At 26.6% G+C, this 25,049-nt stretch overlaps 2 protein-coding genes and 1 long non-coding RNA gene across 5 annotated transcripts; 1 reads left to right on the plus strand and 2 right to left on the minus strand.

Annotated features, from left to right (window-relative positions):
- Nucleotides 1–71: 71 nt before the first annotated feature.
- Nucleotides 72–18,485, minus strand: LOC113797851 (G-protein coupled receptor GRL101-like). 2 transcript variants are annotated; one of them, XM_027348299.2, is made up of 19 exons: nt 18,226–18,485; nt 13,411–14,163; nt 11,950–12,057; nt 11,255–11,371; nt 9,911–10,036; nt 9,709–9,807; nt 5,946–6,089; nt 5,731–5,883; nt 5,447–5,578; nt 4,866–5,390; nt 4,414–4,525; nt 4,157–4,303; nt 3,982–4,053; nt 2,655–2,726; nt 2,344–2,415; nt 1,971–2,042; nt 1,635–1,706; nt 1,282–1,572; nt 72–1,221 (listed from the first exon to the last, which is right to left on the minus strand). In XM_027348299.2, exons 1-19 carry the CDS (start codon nt 18,425–18,427, stop codon nt 189–191), a joined length of 4,302 nt encoding a protein of 1,433 aa, XP_027204100.2. In that variant the 5' UTR covers nt 18,428–18,485; the 3' UTR covers nt 72–188. The 2 variants fall into 2 exon arrangements, with proteins under 2 accessions (XP_027204100.2, XP_075680587.1); XM_075824472.1 differs by lacking the exon at nt 13,411–14,163 and having other exon boundaries at nt 18,226–18,474.
- Nucleotides 8,066–9,216, plus strand: LOC113797860 (Golgi-associated plant pathogenesis-related protein 1-like). 2 transcript variants are annotated; one of them, XM_075824473.1, is made up of 4 exons: nt 8,066–8,192; nt 8,253–8,599; nt 8,655–8,778; nt 8,844–9,216. In XM_075824473.1, exons 2-4 carry the CDS (start codon nt 8,363–8,365, stop codon nt 9,068–9,070), a joined length of 588 nt encoding a protein of 195 aa, XP_075680588.1. In that variant the 5' UTR covers nt 8,066–8,192; nt 8,253–8,362; the 3' UTR covers nt 9,071–9,216. The 2 variants fall into 2 exon arrangements, with proteins under 2 accessions (XP_075680588.1, XP_027204113.2); XM_027348312.2 differs by having other exon boundaries at nt 8,165–8,599.
- On the minus strand, nt 15,250–15,958 carry LOC142646212 (uncharacterized). Its single transcript, XR_012847184.1, has 3 exons — nt 15,666–15,958; nt 15,424–15,450; nt 15,250–15,337 (listed from the first exon to the last, which is right to left on the minus strand). It is a non-coding gene; the product is annotated as an uncharacterized LOC142646212 (long non-coding RNA).
- Nucleotides 18,486–25,049: the final 6,564 nt, after the last annotated feature.

Raw genomic sequence — 25,049 nt, forward strand, 5'->3', positions numbered from 1 at the left:
TATTTTGTTTTAATCATCATTGATGATACAAGGACAAATAAATTGAAATTTGATAATTAGAAAAAAAGAGATGCACAAAATTATATTTATTATTATATCTAAAAATAGAAAAAATTACATCTATATTACAAACAATAAATGCAAATGATAAAAATTTTAGTTTTCTTTTCAAGTGAAATGATTTCTCATCATAAATAACTTGTATCATCATTTTCCTCTTGCTCGGATTCGTTGTTTTTTTCATTGTGGACATCATTATAAAGATTATGCTGATTATCAGTATGCAAATGCAATGGCATTTTAAGTAATGGAGATTTAACCATCGGATTTTGATGATTATTATCGGCAAAATGTCGTCGACTTTTACAATAGCCTCCAAATTGGGCTCCATTACTTGATGCTCGAGACAAATTGGAAAAATTTTTACTGTCTTTGTTACTGCAGCTGCCACAATGTGTTCCATAACTGCTTAAGCTTAGATGATAATCTGGAGATCCAGGTTTTCGTGAAGAATAAATATGATTACTGAGACCGTTACTCGATGATCGACGAAGTGGTAATCCGCTTAAAGTATACAATGTAGGATTGACGGCTGCATTCAATGGTAAAATAAAAACGGCAATCCAGGCAAATACCTGTGGTGGAATTCTAACGCCAAATAATGAAACGATTCCAAGTCCAATGATGGGCATCCAACAACAGAAATCTGTCATTACAATAAACATCATTCGTCGTGCCATGCGATTTTGCACTTTCGTTTCGGTTGTTACAAATCTACGACCATTTGATTTAGCAGCTTTTTGTGTTTTCCGAGCAACAATAAACATCCAAAGATACGAGCCACAAATCAATGTAAAGCTTATTAAATTGAGAACAAGAAAAACAAACACAGAATATTCCCAGCCATTTGGACGTTCATGAGTGATGTGTAGCGCAAGACAAACTCCAGAACGACCATAAAAATTATCAAAGTATTCGACAGGTATAAGGGGCAAACCAGAAATAATGATGGCAATTAGCCATAAAGAAATGATGATTAATTTGGCATCTTTAGAACGAAGACGATAAATACGAAATGGAAATGTTATAGTTATCAAACGATCAATAGTGATGACAATAAGAAAGAAAACTGATATTTCCGATGAAAGTGTAGAAAGAAAACCCGCAAAATGACACAACGAACTTTGACGCCACCGTGCATCGACAATAAAATATATGCCCCTATATTAGTTAGAAAATTGATTCTAATAAATTAAAACAAAACAGAATGTCTGTACGTACCGATAGTATGAATCGACACTGGCAATTATTAACAAATAAATGCCCATCAATAAATCACCAAGAGCCAAATTGATGATCAAAAACGAATGAACACGATTGATCGTTTTATAACGAAGACGCCATAATATGACAAACATATTTCCAATCAATGCAATTGATCCGAGACACCATATGCAAATGCGTAGAATTGTATTAGACATGAGATCTTCACAAGAACTAAATTCATTGGGTTCTGGATAACATTGCTTTACATGTCGTACCAGACAACAAAAACGAAATTCATCGAATGTACTACATAAATAATCATGTTCATTATTTATGATGATCAATGATTATCGGAAATTTCCACTTACATTTGTTTCAATGCATTCATTCCTTGAAATGCTTTTGAGCCGACCGATTTTATTTTGTTACCACGAAGATCTCTATTTATATCGACAAGACAAAAAGAAATAAAATAAATCGGTTTTATATTATTATTTAATCATTGTGTGTCTACCATTTTTAATCTAATCCTATTTGAAATGTTTGATTTGATAATGAAAAAAATATCTTATTTGTATCTAATCGGTCATCTATCATTAATGAAAGAATATTATTTATTTCTAAGCTATTGTATTGTTGTTTTTTTCTATTAAACAAAAGTATAAGATTTTCAACAACAAAAACATTGCGATATCATTACTTACATAGATATAACAGATGACAAACCGGAGAAAACGCCATCAGGAAGTTCGTTGATTTGATTATAAGACAAATCACTTAAAAAAATTCGTATTTTTTGGCATTTACAAGATTTTGTTCGGTTTTGGTTCCGATCAATACAATTCCGGTACGTTTAATTTCAAATAGCAATGATGTGTAAAAAATGACAATAATAATGATAAAATCGATTAGTAAAATTCCCATTAAATACAGATAGATAAAGACAATCAATTTTTATTGAACATTTTTTGTAACAAAGAATCGAATCGATTTTATCAATGGAGAGGACGAGACATTCGAAAATCGATTCGATTCAAATTTTTTTTTCATTATGACAACAAACAAATTAATACCTACAGGTTTTTTAACGAACGAAGGCCTGAAAATGAATTCTTTTGTAATGAAGTTATACGTTGATTACTTAGATCTCTGATGAGCAACCCATTTTGGTTTTTTGTTGTTGTTTTGGTACCATGCGTTGTTTTTGTTTGTTTGAAGACATATTTTATGGATGAATGAATTGAAAAAGAAAATAACAGGAAATTATTGTATAAAAAAAGGAATGAAGATGAACACAAAAAAAACAGGCTTTATCATCATTCTCAAGAGAATTGTTGCCAATGATGATTATGATGAAAATAATGTGTCAAATATAGAATAATACGTACAATGTTTTCAACGATGCCAGACCACTGAATGCATGTTCACGTATCAGACGTATACGGTTTCCGTTTAGGCTTCTGCAAATTTGTTTTTATTCATATTTGTTTTTTCGCATACAAACACACACAAAACATCAAGCCAATTGAGAAAAATTCCACAATGAGTTTTTTGTTTTGTTTCCAAACGAAAATAAAACGAAAGAAAAGAAAATAAATCCAATGAGAATAATATTTGTGAATGCAAATTATTATCAAACTCTATCAAAAAAAATGTATTAAATATTAATGAATATTTGGATCAAATAAATAGAAGAGATTTTTCAAATGATAACTTTACATATACAATCAACAACAAAAAAAAGATTTGATTCTGTCTGATTAAAAAAACAGTTAGATAGACATATCGATCATTCAATAATTAGAATGAAATTCAGATTAAATTTAGAAAATGAAATAATTTATTTACAAATTTATGATTAAATTGTGATGATTTATTTTTTCTCACATTTTTTGCAAACACACACATAATGAATGAATGTTAAAAGTCAATCAAAACAAATACGTCAGATCGATTTCATTAAAAAAACGATCAGACATAATTTTAGCAGAATATTTTCTGTATAAATAGAAAAAATAAATGTTTCGTTTTCCTAGAATTTTTCCTTTTTTTTATTTTGCTGGTATATCTTTTAATACTCTTTTAATACATTATTTGTCACTTTTTTGGTTATATAATATTTATCAATTCAGGCGATAACTATTTATCTGACCAACTGGCTAAACATAAGGAAAAAATCTAAATGGTTGAATAGTCAAGACATTTAATAGATAATGTTGTGTGAGTGTGTGTTTGTGTGTGATCATTATTGCCTCAAGTATAAATAGATAAAAATTCTTTATTCTATATTTGTGAAAATATGTAGTCAATGATTACACGCAATGTAAAGGAATTTCAGTCCCTTTTTATAATTATCATTATCATTATTTGAAACAGCATGACCAGTATTGATTCTGTAGATGATGATGTTTTTCATTTGTTTTTCATTTTTTTCGAATCATTCTACGACTACATTTTATCATCTATCATTTCAACACGTCAGAATAATAATATATAAACATCTTGACCATAATTTCTCAACATGTCTGATCGCACAATCCCCAAATCGAAATTCAACTAACGTCATCAAAAAAAAAACAAAAACAAAAAACAAAAACATCTAAATCGGCCGCACATAATGAATGTTTAGTTATGAATTAAACATTATATTACATCTTGTCTTATCCGAATAAATTTAATCTAAATTTTCATTTAAATGTTCATAAAAATACTTACAATGTTCCTAAATTCGGTAGACCGGTAAATGTATACGATTCAATCACTTCGACTAGGTTTTTTCGTAAATGTCTTGACGATGAATCGTCAATATGGGTTATAGAATAATTGGATTGAAAAATAGATAGTCATCATATTTTACGAATCGAAACAAAAAGAAAATTGATACACTTACAGAATCCGTAATTTCCATAATTTGCGAAATAATCCTGGTGGGATAAATTGTATTTGATTGTTGCTAAGATCAATCATGTGCATACGATCAAAACGATTAAACATATTTAATGTTAGATTGAGACCCAATTGATTTCCATTTAAAATCCTTTAATTAAATCAACCGAATCAATTGAATGTTTTGTGTATAAAAATGAAAAGATAGTAAGCTAAAAATAGCAGAAAAAACATATATAAATATCAGAATGAATAACATACATTCGTAGAATTTGATCTTCTATGGATCCCGGTATTGTAAGCAATGATTGTCCAGAACAATTGATCGTCGTATCGATACATTGACATAAACGGCTATCCGAACAATAGAATGCTAAAAAAAATGAAAATAGATATCATTTTAACAAATTGACAAATTGTAAAATAATGTATATCGAAAGATGAAAATCTTCAGATTCTATTCACGATCAACCAATTACTTAATTAGAAAATTGACAAGTGATGAAGAATGTTTTTTAGATAATTTTCAACTTTTATAAATAATCGTTTCCTGTTTTCTATTTCTTTTACTGATTAAAAAAAATGTCTGGATTTTTCAAAACAATAATCAATTTTAATTATTACCCTTCAAATTGGTACTTTTGAAAATGGCAATAAATTTATCCTATAGGTCGAGCGTATTAGTTTATCTATAATTTTAGATGAAAACTTACGACAAAATTGTTCATCAGCCCAATCGGACAATACAGGACAATCCAGACGTTCATTACATTTGAGAATAGAATCGACACAAAAACTTCCCGCACATTTAACACTAGTCGATGATGGACAAGTAAAATTTCGACAGCCATTCAAATTTGAGCGATCGGCACAAATTTTTCTTGGATCTGATGTGAGCAAACAACGAAATTCGGCCGGTATACATTGTCCGTTATCACAGCGAAATTGAGTTTGTGGATCACAGTTGTTGGATGATGATGGAAAGATGAAAGATAAATTATGGTGGCAATTCTGTTCATCCGAGTGATCAAGACAATCGTTGAAATAATCACACCATTGTGATGCAGGTATGCATTGTCCCGAACTACAACGACGATATGTCTGTGGACATGTATGATTTCGGCAGCCGATTTCATCGCTTTTATCATAACAATCGAATTTAGAATTACAACGTTTTTCTTGATCAATACATTGTCCGTTAAGACATTTATATTCATTGGACCTACAAGGTTTTGTATCTTATTTAAATAGATGAAGTAATATTCTCAATAAAATGATGACGCAATTTACTTACCACAATTTAATTCATCAAAGCCATCAAAACATTCCTGAACATGATTACAGCGGACAGATTTAGGAAGACAACGATGTTCAATAGGGCACCAAAAATGATCGTCCATTTTCAAACAACTTTCTTCTGTGTAACCTGAGAAAATGAAAATGTTTTTTTTTCGCTTATTGAACTTATAGTATCAGAAATAATGCAAATAAATTAAGGGATTCTGATATCTAGTTACCATTCCATTAGGATATGAAAACACGAAGAAACAAAAATGGGAAAACAAAAATATTACTCACCACCATATGGACATCCATATTCATCATCAAATAATCGTGGACAATCATTATATCCATTACAAACATATTGATTATTTAAACAACGATCAATATATTGATTGTCATCTGATAATGAACAACTGATGGTCGTTTTACGTGAACAATAATTGACGCCTAATTGAAATGTAAACATTTAATTTATTTAATGTTAAAGGCTCGACAGTTTATTAGTTTACCATCTATTTTTGTATAATATTTATCACAATCAAATTCATCTTCACAATGAATGGCACAATCGCAAATAGTATCACAACGATTTCCCAATGGAATGCATCTGCTATTTGAACAACGGAATTCATTTGGTTGACATTGTTCACGGCCTTGTATTTAATCCAATAATCATTGCCAGTATGAAAAAAAATGAAACAATAACAAAAAAAAATTCAAATTATTATCATCGGTATTAAAATTTCTATTTGAAAATGATTCTATGCATATCAACAATGAATAAAATCATCATTATTATTGATGGTTTAGTTGGTTTCATTATTATTGTAAAAGAAAACAATTCACGGGATAAGGATTTTAACTAGGTTTCATTATCACATCATCATTTATAATAGCTTTGCGTACTTTTATTGTATTTAATTTGCTATGAACATAATAAAATATACGTAATTATCATTAGTTAAATCGAATTTTTCAGTATTTTTCAGCAAAGAAAATTGCATTGTTTGCCTATCACAGAATTTGTGTGATGAAACTATCTATATAATAAACACGAGAAGCGAAGCTTCTCGAGAGTGTCGTGCACAAAAAAATGAAGGGCAAGAGAAATGTGTTAGGAAATTTTTAATACACAAATGTGATAGAAAGGGTCTGCAGAAAAAGTCAATGTGCGCAGCAGCTTGCGCAACATGAATTGCCTCGGGATAGAAACAATTGTTAACGCTTAGGCCCCGGTCTCATTGTTATGGGACCGCGGCCTTAAGCAGGTTAGGTTAGGTTTGTGCAATTAGGTTTTCCGGGAGGAACTAAGTGAAGCGCCAATATTTGTGGCTATCTTTGGCGATTTTTTCAATATTTTTTTGGACCGATTTTCGGTGAAACCCGAAACAAATGGATAGAAAACAAATAATTGATTGTATCGAATGAATAAATAGTTGGATCGATCGCAAAAGAACAAAACTTCAGCCAAAGATTTGGGAGATGGGCGGCGTAGCCGCTCATCTGCCAGAATCTACGGGCTGAAGCAAGTGTGCGTGCTGCTGGCCAAAGGCCAGCAACACACACTTGTTATTATCATATTAAGATGATGAGAATCCAAATGTAAATCCATATAGAGCTTGAAAAATGTTCTTTTCGTACTTTCTATTATCATATTCAAATGATGATATTTTTATTATATTATCGAAAGAAAGATATAGAAAAGATCTGTGAATAAAAATAAGACTGTCCTGTATATATGATTAAAATAAAGTTTTTGTACCATTTCAGAATTCAATATTAAATTATGCGCCGAATTCTTAGACAAAATTGTGTATTTTACATTTTTTTGCTAGATTTTGATTTGTAAACACAATGAAAAGAAATTACAATTTATGCCAACAATGTCGACGTCCATTTCACTTTTACTGAATCAATTCGAGAAAAAAAAATTCTATGAATCAAAAAATTGTGAATGGATTGTGACTTGAAAGAATTTTCATAGCTACATTTTTGAATCTTATGAAATTCTCGACAAAATAGAGATCGTTTTGAAATTATCTAAACAAAAAAAAAAACAAAACAAATTTGGCTGAAAATATTCTAAATGGATATGGTAAAAGTAAAGAATTTTTCTATACCAGCCATTAAACTTCTGATTAGAATTTTCGAATTTACTAACTCAGATTTTTTTAAAAATTATATCCATTATTATTATTATTGTTATTACATTATTAGTGATTTGGTATAAAATATAACATTGTATTACACAAAAACAAATTCCATTTTTATTGATAATTTCTATGACTCTGAAAGAAAATCATCAACATTGACAATGACATTATTAAATTGATATAGTTGTTTTGTTATGTTTTCTTTTTTGGATGAAAATCATTTGTGAAACGAAAATTCGATAATCAAACATAAGTGTGCAAAAAAAAATCTGTCATATAACATCACACCATCATCAACGGTATCGATAACAAAAATAATAGAAACCTATTGCAGATCTATTCAAGTGGTTTAACAATCAGCAAACAAAAAAAGAATTTTGTTTTAGTTAAGCCAATAATATTTAGTGTACGTGTGTTCCAGGAGTTTCATTCCATTACGGATTTATGGATTATTATCAGTAAAATCATTTCCATGACGCCTTGTGTTTGTGAGGTATTTCAATCAAACGTCAACTATGTATTTTTTAATATCAGTAATAAATTTTTAAGCTTATTAAAACCAAAAATTTTCCTTGTTCAATTTTATTTATATGAAACGAGTTGGTAAAAATAAACTTTGAATATTGTTAAATTTAATTTTTTTTCAAATAAATTCTACTATAGTTTGAAAATAAATAAACAAACAAAAAACTGTCTAACAAACACATTATCAACTAATCAAACAGCAGTGCCAGTTTGATTAAATAATACAACAGTAAAACAATCAGAAATAAATGGAGTCAACAGAAACAAAAACACGAAAATGGCGTGAATCGGATGGTACTGAAGTAATCGAAACAACGACTATACGCCGAATTCGTACATCAAGTGGAAAAATGAGCACTGTATCCAGTGCCAATAATGCATCCACTGTGAATTATACTAGTAATCAATTCGAAAAGGATGCATTGAATCGACACAATTATTATCGAGCTCGACATGGTGTGCCTAATTTGGAATTATCCAACCAGGTAATTATAATAGATTTTAATCGATTTAATTAACTAACATTTAAACCTTAAAAAGTTATGTCAACATGCCCAAGAGTGGGCCAATAAACTAGCTGAAAGTAGTTCAATGAAACATCGATCGGAAAATAAATATGGAGAAAATATTTTTATGAAAAGTGGTACCAATATTAGCATTCATGGTAAGGTTTTACTGTCAAACAACACATCATCATTAATATTTTATGAATTTGTTTTTTTTCAATAGGAAACGATGCAGTCGATGCTTGGTATGATGAGATTCATAAATTTAATTTTCATTCACCAAGTTTCCAACCGGGTACTGGTCATTTTACTCAAGTTGTTTGGCGTGAATCAAAATATTTGGGTATAGCATATGCTAAAAGAGGTTCATCAATTTTTGTGGTAGCCAACTATGATCCAGCGGGTAATTATCAAGGACATTTTAAAGAAAATGTTCCACGTCCAAAATAAATGAAAATGAGAATAATAAAAAATAGGATAATGATGATGATATAATCTATTTATTCATTGCCTAGATCATTAAATTTTTCGAAAGATAATTTTAAAAAGAAAAAAACAAAAGAAAATAACTAAAATAAAAATATAATATATTCTGAGCGTTCGGATTTTTTTTCATTTATCAACTAAATGGTTGTTGAATTCAACCAAAGCTTACAGGAAATGTTTTTCATGGCTCAAAAACTACAAACTATTTATTAACTTACTACATTATGTGGTCATATTATGGTTGAAATTTAATCATTAAATTGTTCAGAATTATCAATAATTAATTCTGATAGAATTTGGTCGCATGCTAGAGTTATCAAGAGAAAAGATACTTGAATTATCATTGTTATTCATTATCAAACAGTGACATTTGCTAATGATAATAATAATGAAGAGAATGTTCATCAAAAAACAGAAATCAAAAACAGAAACAAAATGATTTAATAATAATAAAAGGATGATAATAATATCATAGGCGTAATACATTATTGATGTATAAACAATCAAATGAGCTTATTTTTTTGAATTATCCGCCATTAAAATTGGATGAATATTTTGTCATGATCATCATCATTATTAATAATGATAAAATACCTACTTACATCCAAGTTCATCTTCATGGAACACTGAACAATCTGGTCGTCCATCACACCAAAGACTTCGATGTACACGTATACCGGTCTGATTGCATGTAACAAAATCTTTGTTTTTGTCATCATCAAAAAGAGAGAGAGAGAAAGAGAAAAAATAATCAATAAAGAATAAGGCTTGATAATGATGCTGTTCATGATCATAATAACATACCCATAGGATTACATTGTTTTTCATCACTACCATCGATACAATCATTTTGGCCATTACATACACCATATGCTTGAATACATTGGCCATTATCACATTTATATTCACCGAACCAGCAGGCACGATGAGCTGAAATGAATGAATGAATGAAAGAATAAAAATGATAATAAATTTAATTTGATTTGTTCATTTTTTTTGTACTTGAATATAAAAATGAATAAATACAGATATTTTTTCAACAAAAAAGGAAATCCTGTCGTTCCAGTAAAAAAAATCAACGCATCGATAATTCATCATTATTATGAATCATTCTTGAATACAAAGTATAACTGAATCGACATTGGTTAAATGAAAAGCAGATGATCAAATAAATCCCGAATATACGAAAAAAACACTATCCGATTATATAATATTCATTTTTGGGAAATGAGTGCCTGGCAAAACACCAAAGTTGATTGGTTGAAAACATTGGTATTTTTAATCCCATGTGAAAGTGTTGGATGCGAAAAAACTTGAAACATTCCGTAATGATGCTATTGTAGTTTGAGGTTTTTTAATTAAAAAAACAAAGTAAAAATTGAGTAAAAAAAGCATTTAATGATGAGAGAATCAATCATGTTGCCATAATCATTGCTGTGTTTCATCATAATCATCATCGAAATAGAAAAAATTTATGAAACATTCCCTAGAGAAAAATGTTTCAAATGAAAATTTTCTTTTTTGCTGAAAACAATATATAGTGGAACTACTTACGATCATAAAATGATGGTTAAGTGCGAAATTTTTTTTCTAGAAATAATTCAATTTTCTAATGTCAAAATAGACAACGATAATGAAAGGCTATATACACAACCATTGTCAAGTCTATAAAGCTCAAAGATTTATTTTAAATTCCGTTCATTCTTATTTTATCAATAGTTATGAACAATTTGAGGGAATTTAGAATTTAATGATTCAGAAGTGTAATGATGACTATGTGAAAATGAAGACTTGATAAACATGCTAAGCAGCAAAAAAAAAGGAAATCAATAAATTGATTGAATGAAGAATAAACTTCTCTCATAAAATTTAAAATAAAATAAAAACATGAACAAAGGCAAAAATGAAGAAGAAAAACGAAATAGTTTCCGAATAATTCATTGTTTTCTATTTATAATGGGATTTTATTTTATATTTATCTTTTTGGTGACCATAAAAAAAACATAAAACATAATCTATGTTGCTTCTGATTAATGTTTTTGGACTATTCTCGAAAATGTATGAAAATCGATGAATACATATCAACGGAAAAGAAAAATATATATTTTGGAAACAAACAAAGAACGAAAAATATATATAAACACTTACTACAAGCTTCTTCGTCGGAATTATCACCACAATTATCTTGAAAATCACATACATTTTCCGTTGGTATGCAAAAATGATTGTTACATTTAAAATGTGTTTCCGGACAGACATACGTTTCTATAGGATGAAAAGAAAAATAAAAGAATGACAAAATCATGTAGATATGACAATGAAAATTAAATAAAAATTCATTGATGCATGTGTTTTAATTGCCGATATTAGTGTTATATGTGAACAAAAGCAACAAAAAAAAACTTATTTATGTAAACAGAGGAACAACATGAATATTTTGTACACAATAGGGATGCTTGGGATGAGAAAAATACCAACTGATGAAAATACTGTTGATAAAAATCCTGATAAAAAGGTATCTAATAAAAAAGTATTTCGAGTGGTTATTTATTCTTAAATATTTTTATTTTTATTTTTTGGAAAAAAATTCAATCTATAATGCTATCAATGACAAAACTTGAAAGAAACAGTTTTTTTACCGTAAAATTAATATCATTTTTCATTTGCTATTTCAAATTTGAGTGAATGGATTTTGGGATTTTGAATCAAAAAAAAAAAAAAGATTGAAATTTGGAAACGATCAATCATAAAACCTAAATTGTAAAATTATTTTCAATTTATAACACATTTTATTTTAATATCTTCATCAAATCAGGATAAAATTGAATGTTTATAATACATACCACAATTATCTTCATCGATACCGTCTTGGCAATCAAATTTTGTATCACAACGTATCAGTAATGAATCGATGCATGTTTGATTACATTCAAATTCATGTTCCATACAACCTATATAATTGAAGAGAAAAAGAATTAATTAAATCATAAAATTTCATGTCACCAATTTGTGCAAATAGGACTATAGCATAAGACTATAGTGAACGAACACAAGCATTTTCAAAAAGAAAATTCCAAAAAAAAAAGATAAACATAAATCATCATCATTACTGAAATGAATGATGCAATTTTGAATTATATACCTATTCCAAATTGCAAGTGCAAAACGAATAGTCAATCTAAAAATAAATTTATCATTTTTTTCTGAAAAAATTTTTTACTATACAATCTTTTTATCTTTTATGTGGTTATGAAAAAAATGATGGTTTATAATTGGTTGGCTAACGCACGGAAACACAGACACATAATTATAGTTATTTGCACGAACCAAAAAAAAAGTTCAACTAAATATACAATTTTTATCATTCTTTTTTTCATTAAAAAAAATTGATTCAACGAATTGAATGAAACGTAAGCATCAATTCATTACAATGATGGCAAAAAAACAACAACAACAAACTCAAACTCATTACCGTAATTGAAAAAAAACATTTGAATTTATGCTTCTCAATGTTAAAGGTATTCATTTTTATTTAATAGCTATCAACACACACGCAATATACATGACGTGCTATTGAATCGATTGATTGGATTAAAAAAAAACTGTTTACAAGCAATATATTCATAATCATCTTCATTTATAAACTATTAACATTGAAATGAATGTTTGGATTTTTCTTTTTTCCTTTTATATATTTGAGAAGAAAAATCAAATAAATTCATTGTCAAGTGTGAATCTTATTCGCATTCAATTGCTTATTTTTTCATCATTATCAAAATACAATAGTATTTTCAAATTTAATAATAAGCAATTATTGTTTCGAAGAATCAATAGAGAATTGATGATGTTTTTTTTCCTTCAAATTCAAATTGAAAACGAATAGTGAAAATAGTTTTTTCTCTCAATACAAGCGTAAAAAACTTAGCAAAAGACTAATTGATGTTTATAGCCTGAATTTTAGGCCCTAAAACGATTAATATGCATGTGTGTATTTAGCTTTTAGTTAAACTAAATTCATTAAAGAGAAGATAAACCAGATCTGTAATGAAGGGAATGAAAGAAAAGTCCTTTCAATTTTTTTATATTTATTTATTTAAACATCATTGTCATTATTATTTTAAGTTGTAATGAAACAAATTAAATTTAAAAATACAAGAATCTCTAATTAGTTTCAATTTTCTATTATTAATCGTGATTTGAATCTAAATAACGAATTAAAAATTTAAATGGAAATTAATTCTACAATTTTTTAATTGGTACATGAGCATAATTTTTTTCAAATCAAATTTTTTTCTTTTACATACCGCACATTTTGATACTTTCATCAAAACCATTTGGACAATCGGAAACTCCATTACATTTGGTGTCTAAATAGAAACAAGAATCATCATCATTATTACCACAGGTTATGATTTCACGTTGTTGCTGAGAACGTTGATGTTCACTGTTTTGCTGGTGATTATAAGAATGAAAATGATTATGGCTATGATAATAATTATGCTGATGAAAATTGTCAAGGGTTTTTGTCGTAATCAATCTGTTGTGATTAGTTTTGACTGGTGGTTGTTGCCATCGTTGTTTTTGTTGTTGTCGCATCAATTCACATAGATTGAAATGTGATTCTTCGGATTGCGTTTCATTTTCATCATCTTCTTCAACATCATCCTTATCACTATCTATATTTGTTTTATCTGTTTGAATTTCAATAATTAAATCATTTTGTTTGGTTTGATTTTCTATGAATTTATTTGCGATATAATCATTTAGATGTAAATTTTGAACAATAGAAATGTTGTTATCATTATTCATTGTATTGTTAGTTATTGTTGCAAAAGCCATCATATTGGTCAGGGTTGATATGATTGATAATGCAAAAAATAATTGATAATATGATCGATAACTTCGATGAGGATGATGATGAGCAAAATAAATTCGACAACTTTTCACTAAATTGATCAACCACTGATATTGATTAGTTTGGTGAATAAATGTTGAACAAAAATAATAATATCGATGACAATCAATATGATAAATCACAGAAAATCTGAAGAATAGATCTACAAATTGGCAAATGAAAATAATATTGAAAGCGAATATAATACAAAAAATGAATATCGAAAATATGTTCATCATAATCATTTGCAATCATTCATCTATATATAATTTTTCAAAATTTTGCAATTGTTAATAAATTATTACGATAATAATTATGATTATCTAACAATCAGGAAATTATCCTTACAATAATAATGACTATTAGTGAAATATAATTGATTATTAAACCTTGTCTAGATGATAAATGATAAAGGAATGAATGAATGAAACAAAACCAGGAAAAAAACTAAAAGAATTATATTTTTATTGTATATAGATAAGAATAAAACAAAAGATAGAGAAAGAAAGGAGAAAACAAAGCTTATGATACCAAGGTTAACAAAAATTTGTGCCATGTATCAGTTTTTTTTCAATAGATTACTATCCTGTTTGTTCAGAGTTATCATCATTTATTTTATTTTGTTTTCGATTGTCATCACAAACAAATTCATGATCTTGGAATTTTGAAACGAAAGTTTTTTTTACCCCATATCCCCCATCTAAAAAAACAAAAACAAATTTTCAATCCATTTATGGCAACAAAAAAAAATGTTTGGTCACACTTGAATGAACATAAACACAAATCGATAAACAATAAAATACAATTTAATTCGTAACGTTATCAGATCAGAATGGAATCTATATAAAAAAAGTAAAAGGGACGAAAAAATGTTTTTGTTTTTTTATCGGTTCATCATCGCTACAACTGAACAGAACTGAATATCTATTTGTTTCGTCAAACAAACAAACAAAAAACTTTTTCTTTTCTATCTCCCAGAATATGTACACTTATTAATGACAATATACGATACTAAATGTATAGGGAAAAAAATTACCATTAGAAAAATGTAAAATAAAAATATTGGCTTTTTTGTGATCTTCTCCATGTAAATATCGTTACGGATTCTGTAACAATTTTAAAAAATAAGAACAAAAAAATTCATATTTTATTTTTATCATCATCATCATCATCTTAAATTCAGATTAGAATAATGTTGTTATGGTAAAAAACCAATTTCGAATGAAAGAAAAATAGCAATTTTATTATGACAGAATTGAAGATAAGAATAATATTCTAGGTATAGTCGATAGATTTTATTTGGATTGTTTGCTTGTTTATTTTTCAAGTCACTATCACTGATATATAAAAAAATATGATGTCAAAATTTGTAAATGTAATGATTTTTTTCCGTTAGTCTTCCAAAAATGAAGAAAAATCTTACCAATTTTTGGCTGCTTTTTGATCATTGCTGTATTGGTGGTATATATTGTAAATTGTGATAAATTGTAAAGTTGGAAATATCGAAGTTTGGTTTAGTTTTCGACATCAATTTTGTACAAAATATAAAGTTTTTTGTTATTGTTATTATTATTAATATGAATTGAAAACAAGAAGAAAATTAATGAACGGCTACAGCGAAACCAATGATTTTATCTATTTTTTTGTATATATCGAAACATATACCTGAAATATTTTTTTGAAATAATGATGGTTTAAAGAAACAAATGTCCAATTCTCATATACATGACAGGTCCAAGGATATACAAGCAATACGATACTGCAGGGCTCGACGTCTATGAAAAATTTTTTTAATACACAAAATACATCATAATTAAATATTTTAAAACTTTTTGTTGTTCATATTTTTTTTCTCTCAATCAATATTATCTTATTCTTTGATTGTTTTAATATTCATTAATCGATGAATTTATTTAGCTCATTATCCTCTTTTGTATTAGTCACATATTACATACTGAATTCAGTTCATTTTATATGATTTTTTTTTGTTGTTTTAAAGTGTAAACAATCATTACTGTTGATTTATTTCGATTTACATTTCAAATTGAAAAATTTGAATAAAACTATTGATTCATGTATACAGTGTTTGAACTTTTAAATTGAATTCCAAAAAAAAACTTTTTCAACAAACAAAAAACTAATTGAAAGCTCTGCTATATGAAGTTTTGTTCAAGAAAGAATTGGATGAAAAATAAATAATTAGATCGAAATGGATCGCCTACATTAGAAGTTTTGGACCATTGAAAGATTTTTTTCTACACTAAAAGCTCATTCGGATGGTTGATGATCGTTTGGAAAATAAATTGAACCATCGTTTTTAAATTGAAAAAAGTTGAATTTTTTTTCGCTAGTATAGGCCCATTTATATTTAAAATTTACCCAATTTTGTCAAAAATTCTTTAAACTGTGAATAACACACTATAGTTTATAAAAACTCTTGATCGTTTTTTATCATTTTCTTCGTAAATTGAATGCATTAAAAAAATTCTCCAATTTTTTTGAATGAAATTTTTTGGAGAAAATTCTTTTCAATTATAAGGAAAAATAAAAATAAAAAATCAACCTTTTAAAAATTTCATCTTTTTTCCATCAACAAAAGAATTAAATTTTCCATTTTTAAAATTTAAAGTCATTAAATTACGGTTTGCTGATCAATCAATTAGATGACTTGATGATGATCGATCGAGTTTTCATACCAAATAAATATCGAACCTAATTCATTTGGTTTTTTTAAACATTGTCAAATGGTTAGAAAATTTTTTTCAAAAAAAAGGAGAAAACAATGAATAAGAATAAATGAATTCTATAAGCAACTATATTAGCATTATAATTTTCATTTATGAAAATAGATCATAACCAATTCTATCGAAATAATTATCATAAAAAAGGTGAAATATTGGAAATAAATAAATAATTTTAGTTTCCATTGTAAAGCCATAAGCGATCACAATTGTATCGAATAGATTGATTGAATGATTCATATCGTTATTTTGAAAAAAATTATTCAACCGATAAATAAACTTGTGATCAATGACGAAAAAAAAATCGATCAATCAAATCATCGATATCGTTTCATTGAATAATCAATTATTTTCTTTCTCTTTTTTTGAGTTCTTATAAATATTTTTGATTGCCACAAACAACAATAATAACAAAAATCAAGCGTAAACACAAATAAACAAACAAACACACACAGACAAAATGAAGAGAGATTTGGCTATGATGGATGCTAAACAATACTTTTTATCTGTAAGACAAAATTCAAGATGTACTATTTATCATTGAGATTTATAGGAATTTCTATTTATGCAGAAAAAACATAACACAATCAATGATTTTATGAAAATAGAAAAAAGAATAAAAAATTGTAAGCAAAAAATCAAACAAATCACTCACATTTACACACAAATTGTCATTAGTATGCTAAGGATCTTCATGTTACGAATACAGAATTGATTTTCATAGAATCGATCGTTGTTTGAATACAAATTTGATTAACAAAATGAAAATATGTACCCACATTACAAAAAATGTTAGCTGATCAGCCTGGTTTGAATTATAAATTTCGAATTTCAAGCATTTAAAAAAAACGAACAAACTAAGAATTGAAATGCTTTGAACTGTTGTTGTTGTTGTTGTTGTTGTACAACAAAAACACAATTAAATTTAAATTCATATCAAAACAAATTGGTCACTTATATCTCATTTAAATTAAAAACAAAAAAGAAAAAACATATTCTATGCACGAATTAAATAATTTGACTGAATAAATTAATAAAATTGTGGTAAAGAGGATTGAAAATAATTAAATCGAAAAAAATGACAAAAAAATAAACTGTAATAGGATTATTATTGGATGAGAATTTCCGACATTTTTTGGGCATTTATATTTCATTAAAAACGTAAAAAAATTCTGTAACAAACAAAATCAATAGAATTAAAAAAAAGTAAATGAATTGAATTTTCGGAATGATCAAAATGTCTGTCTGTCTTTTAATGCTCCTGTCGTAAGCAGACTGTTTCCGTACATTAGATTAAGATTTGAACGTCGGGAACTAAATAAATCAAGGAAAATTGATTCTTGATCATAATAATCTTTTCTTGGTTTTCTAAATTTTAATTTTATTTTCACAATAATTTGATTAATGTTCAAAAAACGGTTAGTTTATGTTGCTAATTTAAAACATAAGATAATAAAAATTACTTTACAGATTATATAACTTACCGAGATTTGTAAAAAATGTTGACCATAATGATGATGATGATGATGAACAGATTGCTATATACAGAAACACTGGATATACATTATTAAAATGGTCGAATTTGTTGACGTGGAAAAATTTCGAAAAAATCTCAACAATAACAACATAAACAATGATGACAAAAACATTTTGAAAATTTGTTATTTTCAACAAAAAAACTGACATAAATGGCAAGATCCAGGTCCAAAATGGTGACCATAAAAAATAAGATAACAACAAACAAAACAACGACAGAAAAAACATTGAAATAGACAAGGCACATGAAAAAGAACTGTCTAAATATCTATCGCTTGAATTATCGTATATTATTTGTTTATTGTTGATGATATTGTGAAAGATTCGAATGACAATAATACAAATGATCATCGGAATGGTAGACAACAAAAAATCAATCATTTGGAAATAAATAAAAATAAAAAGTGAAAATGAAATGAAAAAAGTAAATGAAATTTGTGAGAAAAAGATAGCGAAAGAAAATGATAGGAATAATGAACAACAATCGGAACAACAGCGAAGACATGTAGAAAAAAAATTGCTGAAAAACACTAATGATAGATCGACAAACCAAACCTTTTTAGATATGATAATCGTATCATCATGGTAATGATTAATAATCTTATTATAATGAATGTGTTGATGATAATCATCATTATTATTATTATTATTGTGACAACAATTGAAATTATGTGAAAAAATTTTCTGAATAATTAAATAAATTGAAAATTGATTTGATTTGTTCACATTAAAAATTGCCATTGTTGATCAATGAATTTAGAGAAATTGTTATTTGTTGTTGTTATCGCTGTTTACGTTGTCAAATATTTACAAATAAATTGTTGTTGGAATTCTTAAAATCCAATTATTCTCAATCCAAAATGTGATGCTGCAGCAAAAAAATTAAAATCACCAAAACTTTTTGTTGTCTGATACCATCGAGATCAAATCCACTACTAAATTCAACAAAGTTAACAAGCACAGAATTTTCTAATTTAATGACGACTACGACCATGATCATGATGAGAATCATCATTATGTCGACATGCGCTTTAATGTTAGCTACAAAACTTTTGGGGACTTTTTTTCCTTTGAATATGATGTCATTATATTTGTGGTATTCACATTTACACAAAATTTTGTAATGGTGCATCATCATTTTTTTTATGAATGTAATAAATTCTTTCTTTTTTTTAATCATTGATTGAAAATCGAAAATCAAAATGTAATAGTCCATTTAAAAATTGAGAAAATTATTTGACGGTAGAAAACGCTAAAATAAAATAAAAATGAAAATAATGATAGAATTTTATTATGAGTAAAAAATGAAAATCAAACAAAGTTATATCTGGTTTGTTGGTTGAATTTATTTTAGCCTGAAAGAAAATGAGAGAAATAAATTGGTTTGTTGTTAGAAAAGATATTTGGAATTATATAATAACAATGGATAAGAGTTTTTATCATCTTTACACAAAAATTGACAACAACAAAAAAAAATCTGACAAGCTTGTGAAATCTTTCAAAATGCAGATTTAAAATGAAAAAAAACAAACCACAAACAAATAATTATAATATGTACATATAAGTACGGATGCAACAAAAAAAGTAATCAAAACTTGCCGAATGTTTTTTTTTCTATACAATTTGACAAAATATATTTGTTTATTAATAATCGGACACCAGACGTGCAGACATCTTTTTATTTTTTATGAATGACGTACAAAAAATGAAATTCATTCATTCATTCATAATATGGAATGGTTACAATTTTTCAAAAAGAATTAATGCAGTCGAGTTTACATTTCAGGGACATTCCATTTACATTCAACTGACAATGTTTACAAAAAAAAAAAAAAAAAAAAAAAAAAAAAAAAAAAAAAAAAGAATAAAACAGAAACAATAATCTCAAAAGTATGAAAGGTAAAATGTTTTGTTACACTGGAATTTATAGTTTCATATAGAAATTGCATTCAATATGAAAAGCAGTGAAAAAAAGCCAATGGCGCTAATTCGAAGCAAACTTTGATATTATCTAAATTAAATCCAATGTAATATTACTGACATGTAAACATAACCAAATAAATGAATGAATGAACGAATAAAAACAATGAGAGGAAAATAAATCGAATAATTATCAGAATTGTTTTACAATATAACATTATTTTGGCTTTGGTTTAGGGCATATTCATGGAAAAAAATTGAATCACGTTTTTTTCCTTCACTTTTATCTTTAGTGAAATGGCTGTTCATTTATCACTATATAAAGTGATTCAATATAAAGAAAAAATAATTTATTGGTTGATAAGTGTGTGGAGTTCCTTTTTTTCACAACATTGTAAAGTTGGTAATGAACTGAATCTAATTATTCAATAATATAATATGAGTTTTATGTCATTTTTTTCCTATAACCATGATAAACAAAGCAATATCCTAATTCAAATGTTTGAACAAAAATAAAAATAGTTTTTATATGGTATTCTTTTTTTTCATTTCTATCATTGATTTTTGAATTCTGGAAATGATTTAAGAAACTACTATTTATAGAAGATATGGGTGATGTCATCACAGAATTTATGGAAGATTGTAGTGATTGTTTTCTTTTCATCTCAAAACAAATGTCAATAGTAATAATAAAAGATGTTAAACAAAAGAAAATGAATGATCAAGAATTATGGTCATGCCAAAAATCGATGTACAGTAAAAAGAATTGAAAGGGGAAGAAATTCGATTTGGAACCGAATGAAATTTTCCTATTCATACAAAAAAAAGCAAACACGAACATGATATGAGTTTTGTTATGAAAACAAATAACATGAGGAAAATATTTTCCAAAATCAAAATTTTGTACAAATCTATTTTATGTTTTTGATTTCGGACTTCAAATTTCACAATGTTAACAAACAAACAAAATAAATGAAACTCAACAGAAAGAAAGAGGATGGGTTTTCGAAATTCAGAATAAAAAATCATTTCTAGATAAGTACTGATAAGTATTCGTATGTAAATTTATTCATTTTTGATGAATTTTTATTTTGATTTGAAAATATTTTCCGGTTGGGATGTACAAAAGAAAAAAAAAGAATTTGAATGGCTATTCAATTTTCAAATCGAATAGGTTACAATTTTGAAAATTATTTTATTTATCCATCTTTTTCAATACTATTATATTTCAATCAAATGACAAATGAATTGGTATTGTTTTCATGTTTTGGTTTTTTTTTCAATGAAAAATTGATGTAATTTTTGATGTTATTTGCAGCAGGAAACAGCAAAAAAAATGAGTATTAAAGTTGTATCAACAGAATCTCATAATAGAAGAAAAAGTCTTTTTTTCTAAAAAATTGCATGTCAAGTTGAATAAATAAATATTTGAAAAAAATCAGACAGAAACCTCATTGTTCCCGATAACGTGAGCAAAAGAATCAACATTAATTTGACATTTTCTTGGAAATGTTTGACAAAATTGTGTAAATATAACGGATATATTGTTGTTGAATTGAAACAAACATTCAAAAAAACGGATATTGTTTGACCATTATAAAACAAAGTCGTTATACTTACACATGGAATGTAACATAGAAAAAAACATGAATCTTTTTATATTTATTTTTCCTTGAAATGTTATTATACTCAATTTTGGATCTAAAACTTGTAAAAAATTTTCATTCAAATATAATGAGTTAATTTTGTTGAAATTTTATATATTCAAACGAAACCTGGTAATATTGTTACAAAAAATAGTTATACAACATTAATGTTTTATGTTTTAAAGAAAGGAATTTCAGTTTTTTTTTGTTTTGATTTATTTTCTCAGGAGATTTATTTCATAGCTAAAATAATGATTCATTTACTCGGTAATGAATGTTGAATGATTTAAAGTTTTTTTTTCATTATAATTTGATTAACAATTCATGATGATGATGACGTACATTTTGAAACAATCATTACGTTGGACTGATTGCACTCAAATTGTTATATTTATAAATTGAAACATTTTATTTAAAATTTCCAGATAATAATCATTGATTTATTCAATGAATTTTTTTTTTGTTCAAAATTCTCAGTAACGACAACAGTTTTTCAATCTAAAAATTTATTGTTGTAGTAAAAAGTTGTTTTAAAAAAATGTTAAGAAAAGTAAAAGCTTTTCCATAAGTTTTTCATAGAATATAATAACAAAAAAAAGAAGGAAAAACGTTTTTTTTTGTTTAAAACATTTCAATAAACAAAAGACTTTTATTTTTTTGTTTAATGATTGTTTTTTAAATTGATAAGATGTCTAAAAAAACTCAAGGATTACTAGCCAAAGAAGTCATCCAAAACGAAATCAATTTCAAACTTTAAAAAAATAGATGAACATAGCAGAATTGATTATCGATCCATTTTAGCTAAATGATTTTTTACGTATTTTTCAAGATGGAACACAATTTACACGATAACATGTATGTACATTTAGATATTTTGTTTATCTATTTCTTCTTTTCTCGATTCTATCATTGTGTTATATTGTGGTCATCATATTATAATGATTATCGAGGATAATAAGTGAACGGTACACAGCTTAAAATTGAACCATATAACAACAACAATGAAAAAGTCAAGACATAGAAAAAATTATTAAATGAAGCTTGAAAAAAACCCATTAGATAAGGCTATATTTCTATAGTGATCTTTTTGTTTTCTCTTCAAAAAAAAACAACAACGTTCATTCGTTGGACATTAACAATAATAAAAACAAAATAAATTATAATAAAATAAAGGGATATTATTCGCAATTTTTTCCACCTATTTTGACAATTGGTAAGTGTAAATTTAATGTTAAAATTTTTTTTAATATCCATTTTTCTTGTTTGTAGATTTGGCCGTTATTTTTGTTCATTTTGATAACAACCATTATTAGCTTCCAGATTTCATTAGCAAAAAAATTGACAACAAAAATCTTAGATAAAAAAATTAATAAACGACCACACAATTGACGTAGAAAACGATTGCAAATTGATAATGAAAAAATTTACAGAAAAAGAAGAAACGTATGAACAGGTCATTGTAGAAAGGATTTGTACACAAACAATTTGAAATATGAAACGTAAATGAAAAAAATGACATGAAACGTGATCTGTGAATTTGATGATTGTGATAATTGAAAAAAATTTTCATCAAATAATCATTCTCAATATACGAATGATGAGAAAAAGCGTAAAACGGATGAGGAGAAAGAGATTACTTTTATCATCGAAACTCTTTCGATAAAATGGACATGTTTCAAACCAAAACCAAACAGAACCAACAACAATACAGCAACAAAAAATGGGCAAAATATTGATACCCCCTTAGGGTGAATTTAATGAAAGTTATATCAATATAACAGAATAAATAAAAATAATAAAAATAAAAATGTTTGACAGTAACCTGATGACAAATTTTCTCTTTCTGTATAGCATTACATTTCATATGTACAACAAATATTGAATGGTGATGCTAACAAAATTAAATTTAAAAAATGGATTCATAATACAATTATAGTTGTCAATAATTTTGTGTCTAATAATAGTCGTTTTATTGAATCAGACAATTTCCGAATTTGAATTCCACAATAACGAAAAAAAATCGAAAAAAAAGAAAAACAAACTTTTCAATTTTTAACACGTTTATTCGATAACGAAGAGGAAACAAAAAAATTTTCTGACATTTTCATGTTTGTCTTTTGCTTGTTTCAAGTCAATAATGGAAATGAATTTTTTGAAATTCTATTTTTAAAAATATAGTATTTGAAAATTTTAATTATGATTATGACACAAAAAAAAGTTTTCATTCGATAAAACAATGAAAAAAATAAACAACTTCTCTTTATTTTATTTTATAAATATGGCATAGAAATTCAAATCATTTCAAATAAAGATAACGGAATTATGTTTGTGTATTTTGTTAATAGATGGCATTACATGATAAAAGTATAAATATTTATCATTATCAACATAAAATATAAATATAAATGGCGGCTTTTTAAACAATGGAAAATTTTGTTCATAATGGAGAAAATATGAAAAAAAGCTAACATCATCCGAATGAATCATCATCATTCGTGTTTGAAGTCAAATTATACAAAAAATTTTAAAATGAATTTATAATCACCATAATTGGAATTGGTTGAAAATTTCCAAATTGATTTGAATAGTTTTTATTGTTATTATTATGATTTTTTATATGAATAATAATGATTACTTTCAACTATAAAAAGTATAGATGATTCAGTATGCAAATTAAGTGTGTTCATTTGATTGTTTGAATAAAATTTTGGGTAGGACATGAAAGAAAACGAATTGAATAACTTCCTTGGTTTATTCACATTAATTTTGAATTTAATTTATTCAACAACAAAAAAATTTTTGACATGAACATTATTGTTGAAGAATTGTATAATCTTTGTGAAATATTTGAGAGGCTTTCCCAAATTTATCTGAAAATTTATCTTTGTGGCAATTATATTTTTTCCCAGAATTGTAAACCGTTGATAAAATTTTAAATGATTTGGCCAGTCAACGATGGCATCGGTTGTTGATGTGTGTGTGTTGATGTTGTTTTTCTACAATTTCTAAATTTAGATTATCAAATTGAAAAAAATCATCATTTACAATGACCAAATATGAGAAGAAAAAGGAGAAAATTTGTGTGCAAACCAAATCAAGCAATGTTTTAATTTTTCACTTTCCAAAAAACAAAAACAATGTTGTTTATTAGTCTCCTAGTATTTTTAATATGTTTTTCAAGATATGAATGATAATGAGAATCTTTT

Source organism: Dermatophagoides pteronyssinus, unplaced genomic scaffold (genome assembly GCF_027571235.1).
Source record: "Dermatophagoides pteronyssinus isolate colony J.1.1.1.1 unplaced genomic scaffold, Derpt_VIB-CSIC_2022.12 sq0002, whole genome shotgun sequence".
Classification (NCBI taxonomy): Eukaryota; Metazoa; Arthropoda; class Arachnida; order Sarcoptiformes; family Pyroglyphidae; genus Dermatophagoides; species Dermatophagoides pteronyssinus.

Excerpts from the sequence above, each read along its gene's own strand:
- LOC113797860 (XM_075824473.1), top strand. The coding sequence starts at position 8,363 with ATGGAGTCAACAGAAACAAAAACACGAAAATGGCGTGAATCGGATGGT. Across the intron at positions 8,600-8,654 it reads ATTTGGAATTATCCAACCAG|TTATGTCAACATGCCCAAGA; the intron begins GTAATTATAATA and ends AACCTTAAAAAG. Across the intron at positions 8,779-8,843 it reads TACCAATATTAGCATTCATG|GAAACGATGCAGTCGATGCT; the intron begins GTAAGGTTTTAC and ends TTTTTTCAATAG.
- LOC113797851 (XM_027348299.2), bottom strand. The coding sequence starts at position 18,427 with ATGTCAGTTTTTTTGTTGAAAATAACAAATTTTCAAAATGTTTTTGTC. Across the intron at positions 12,058-13,410 it reads TGAAAGTATCAAAATGTGCG|GTTGTATGGAACATGAATTT; the intron begins GTATGTAAAAGA and ends TCAATTATATAG. Across the intron at positions 6,090-9,708 it reads CCATGAAGATGAACTTGGAT|GCCGTGAACAATGTCAACCA; the intron begins GTAAGTAGGTAT and ends ATTAAATACAAG.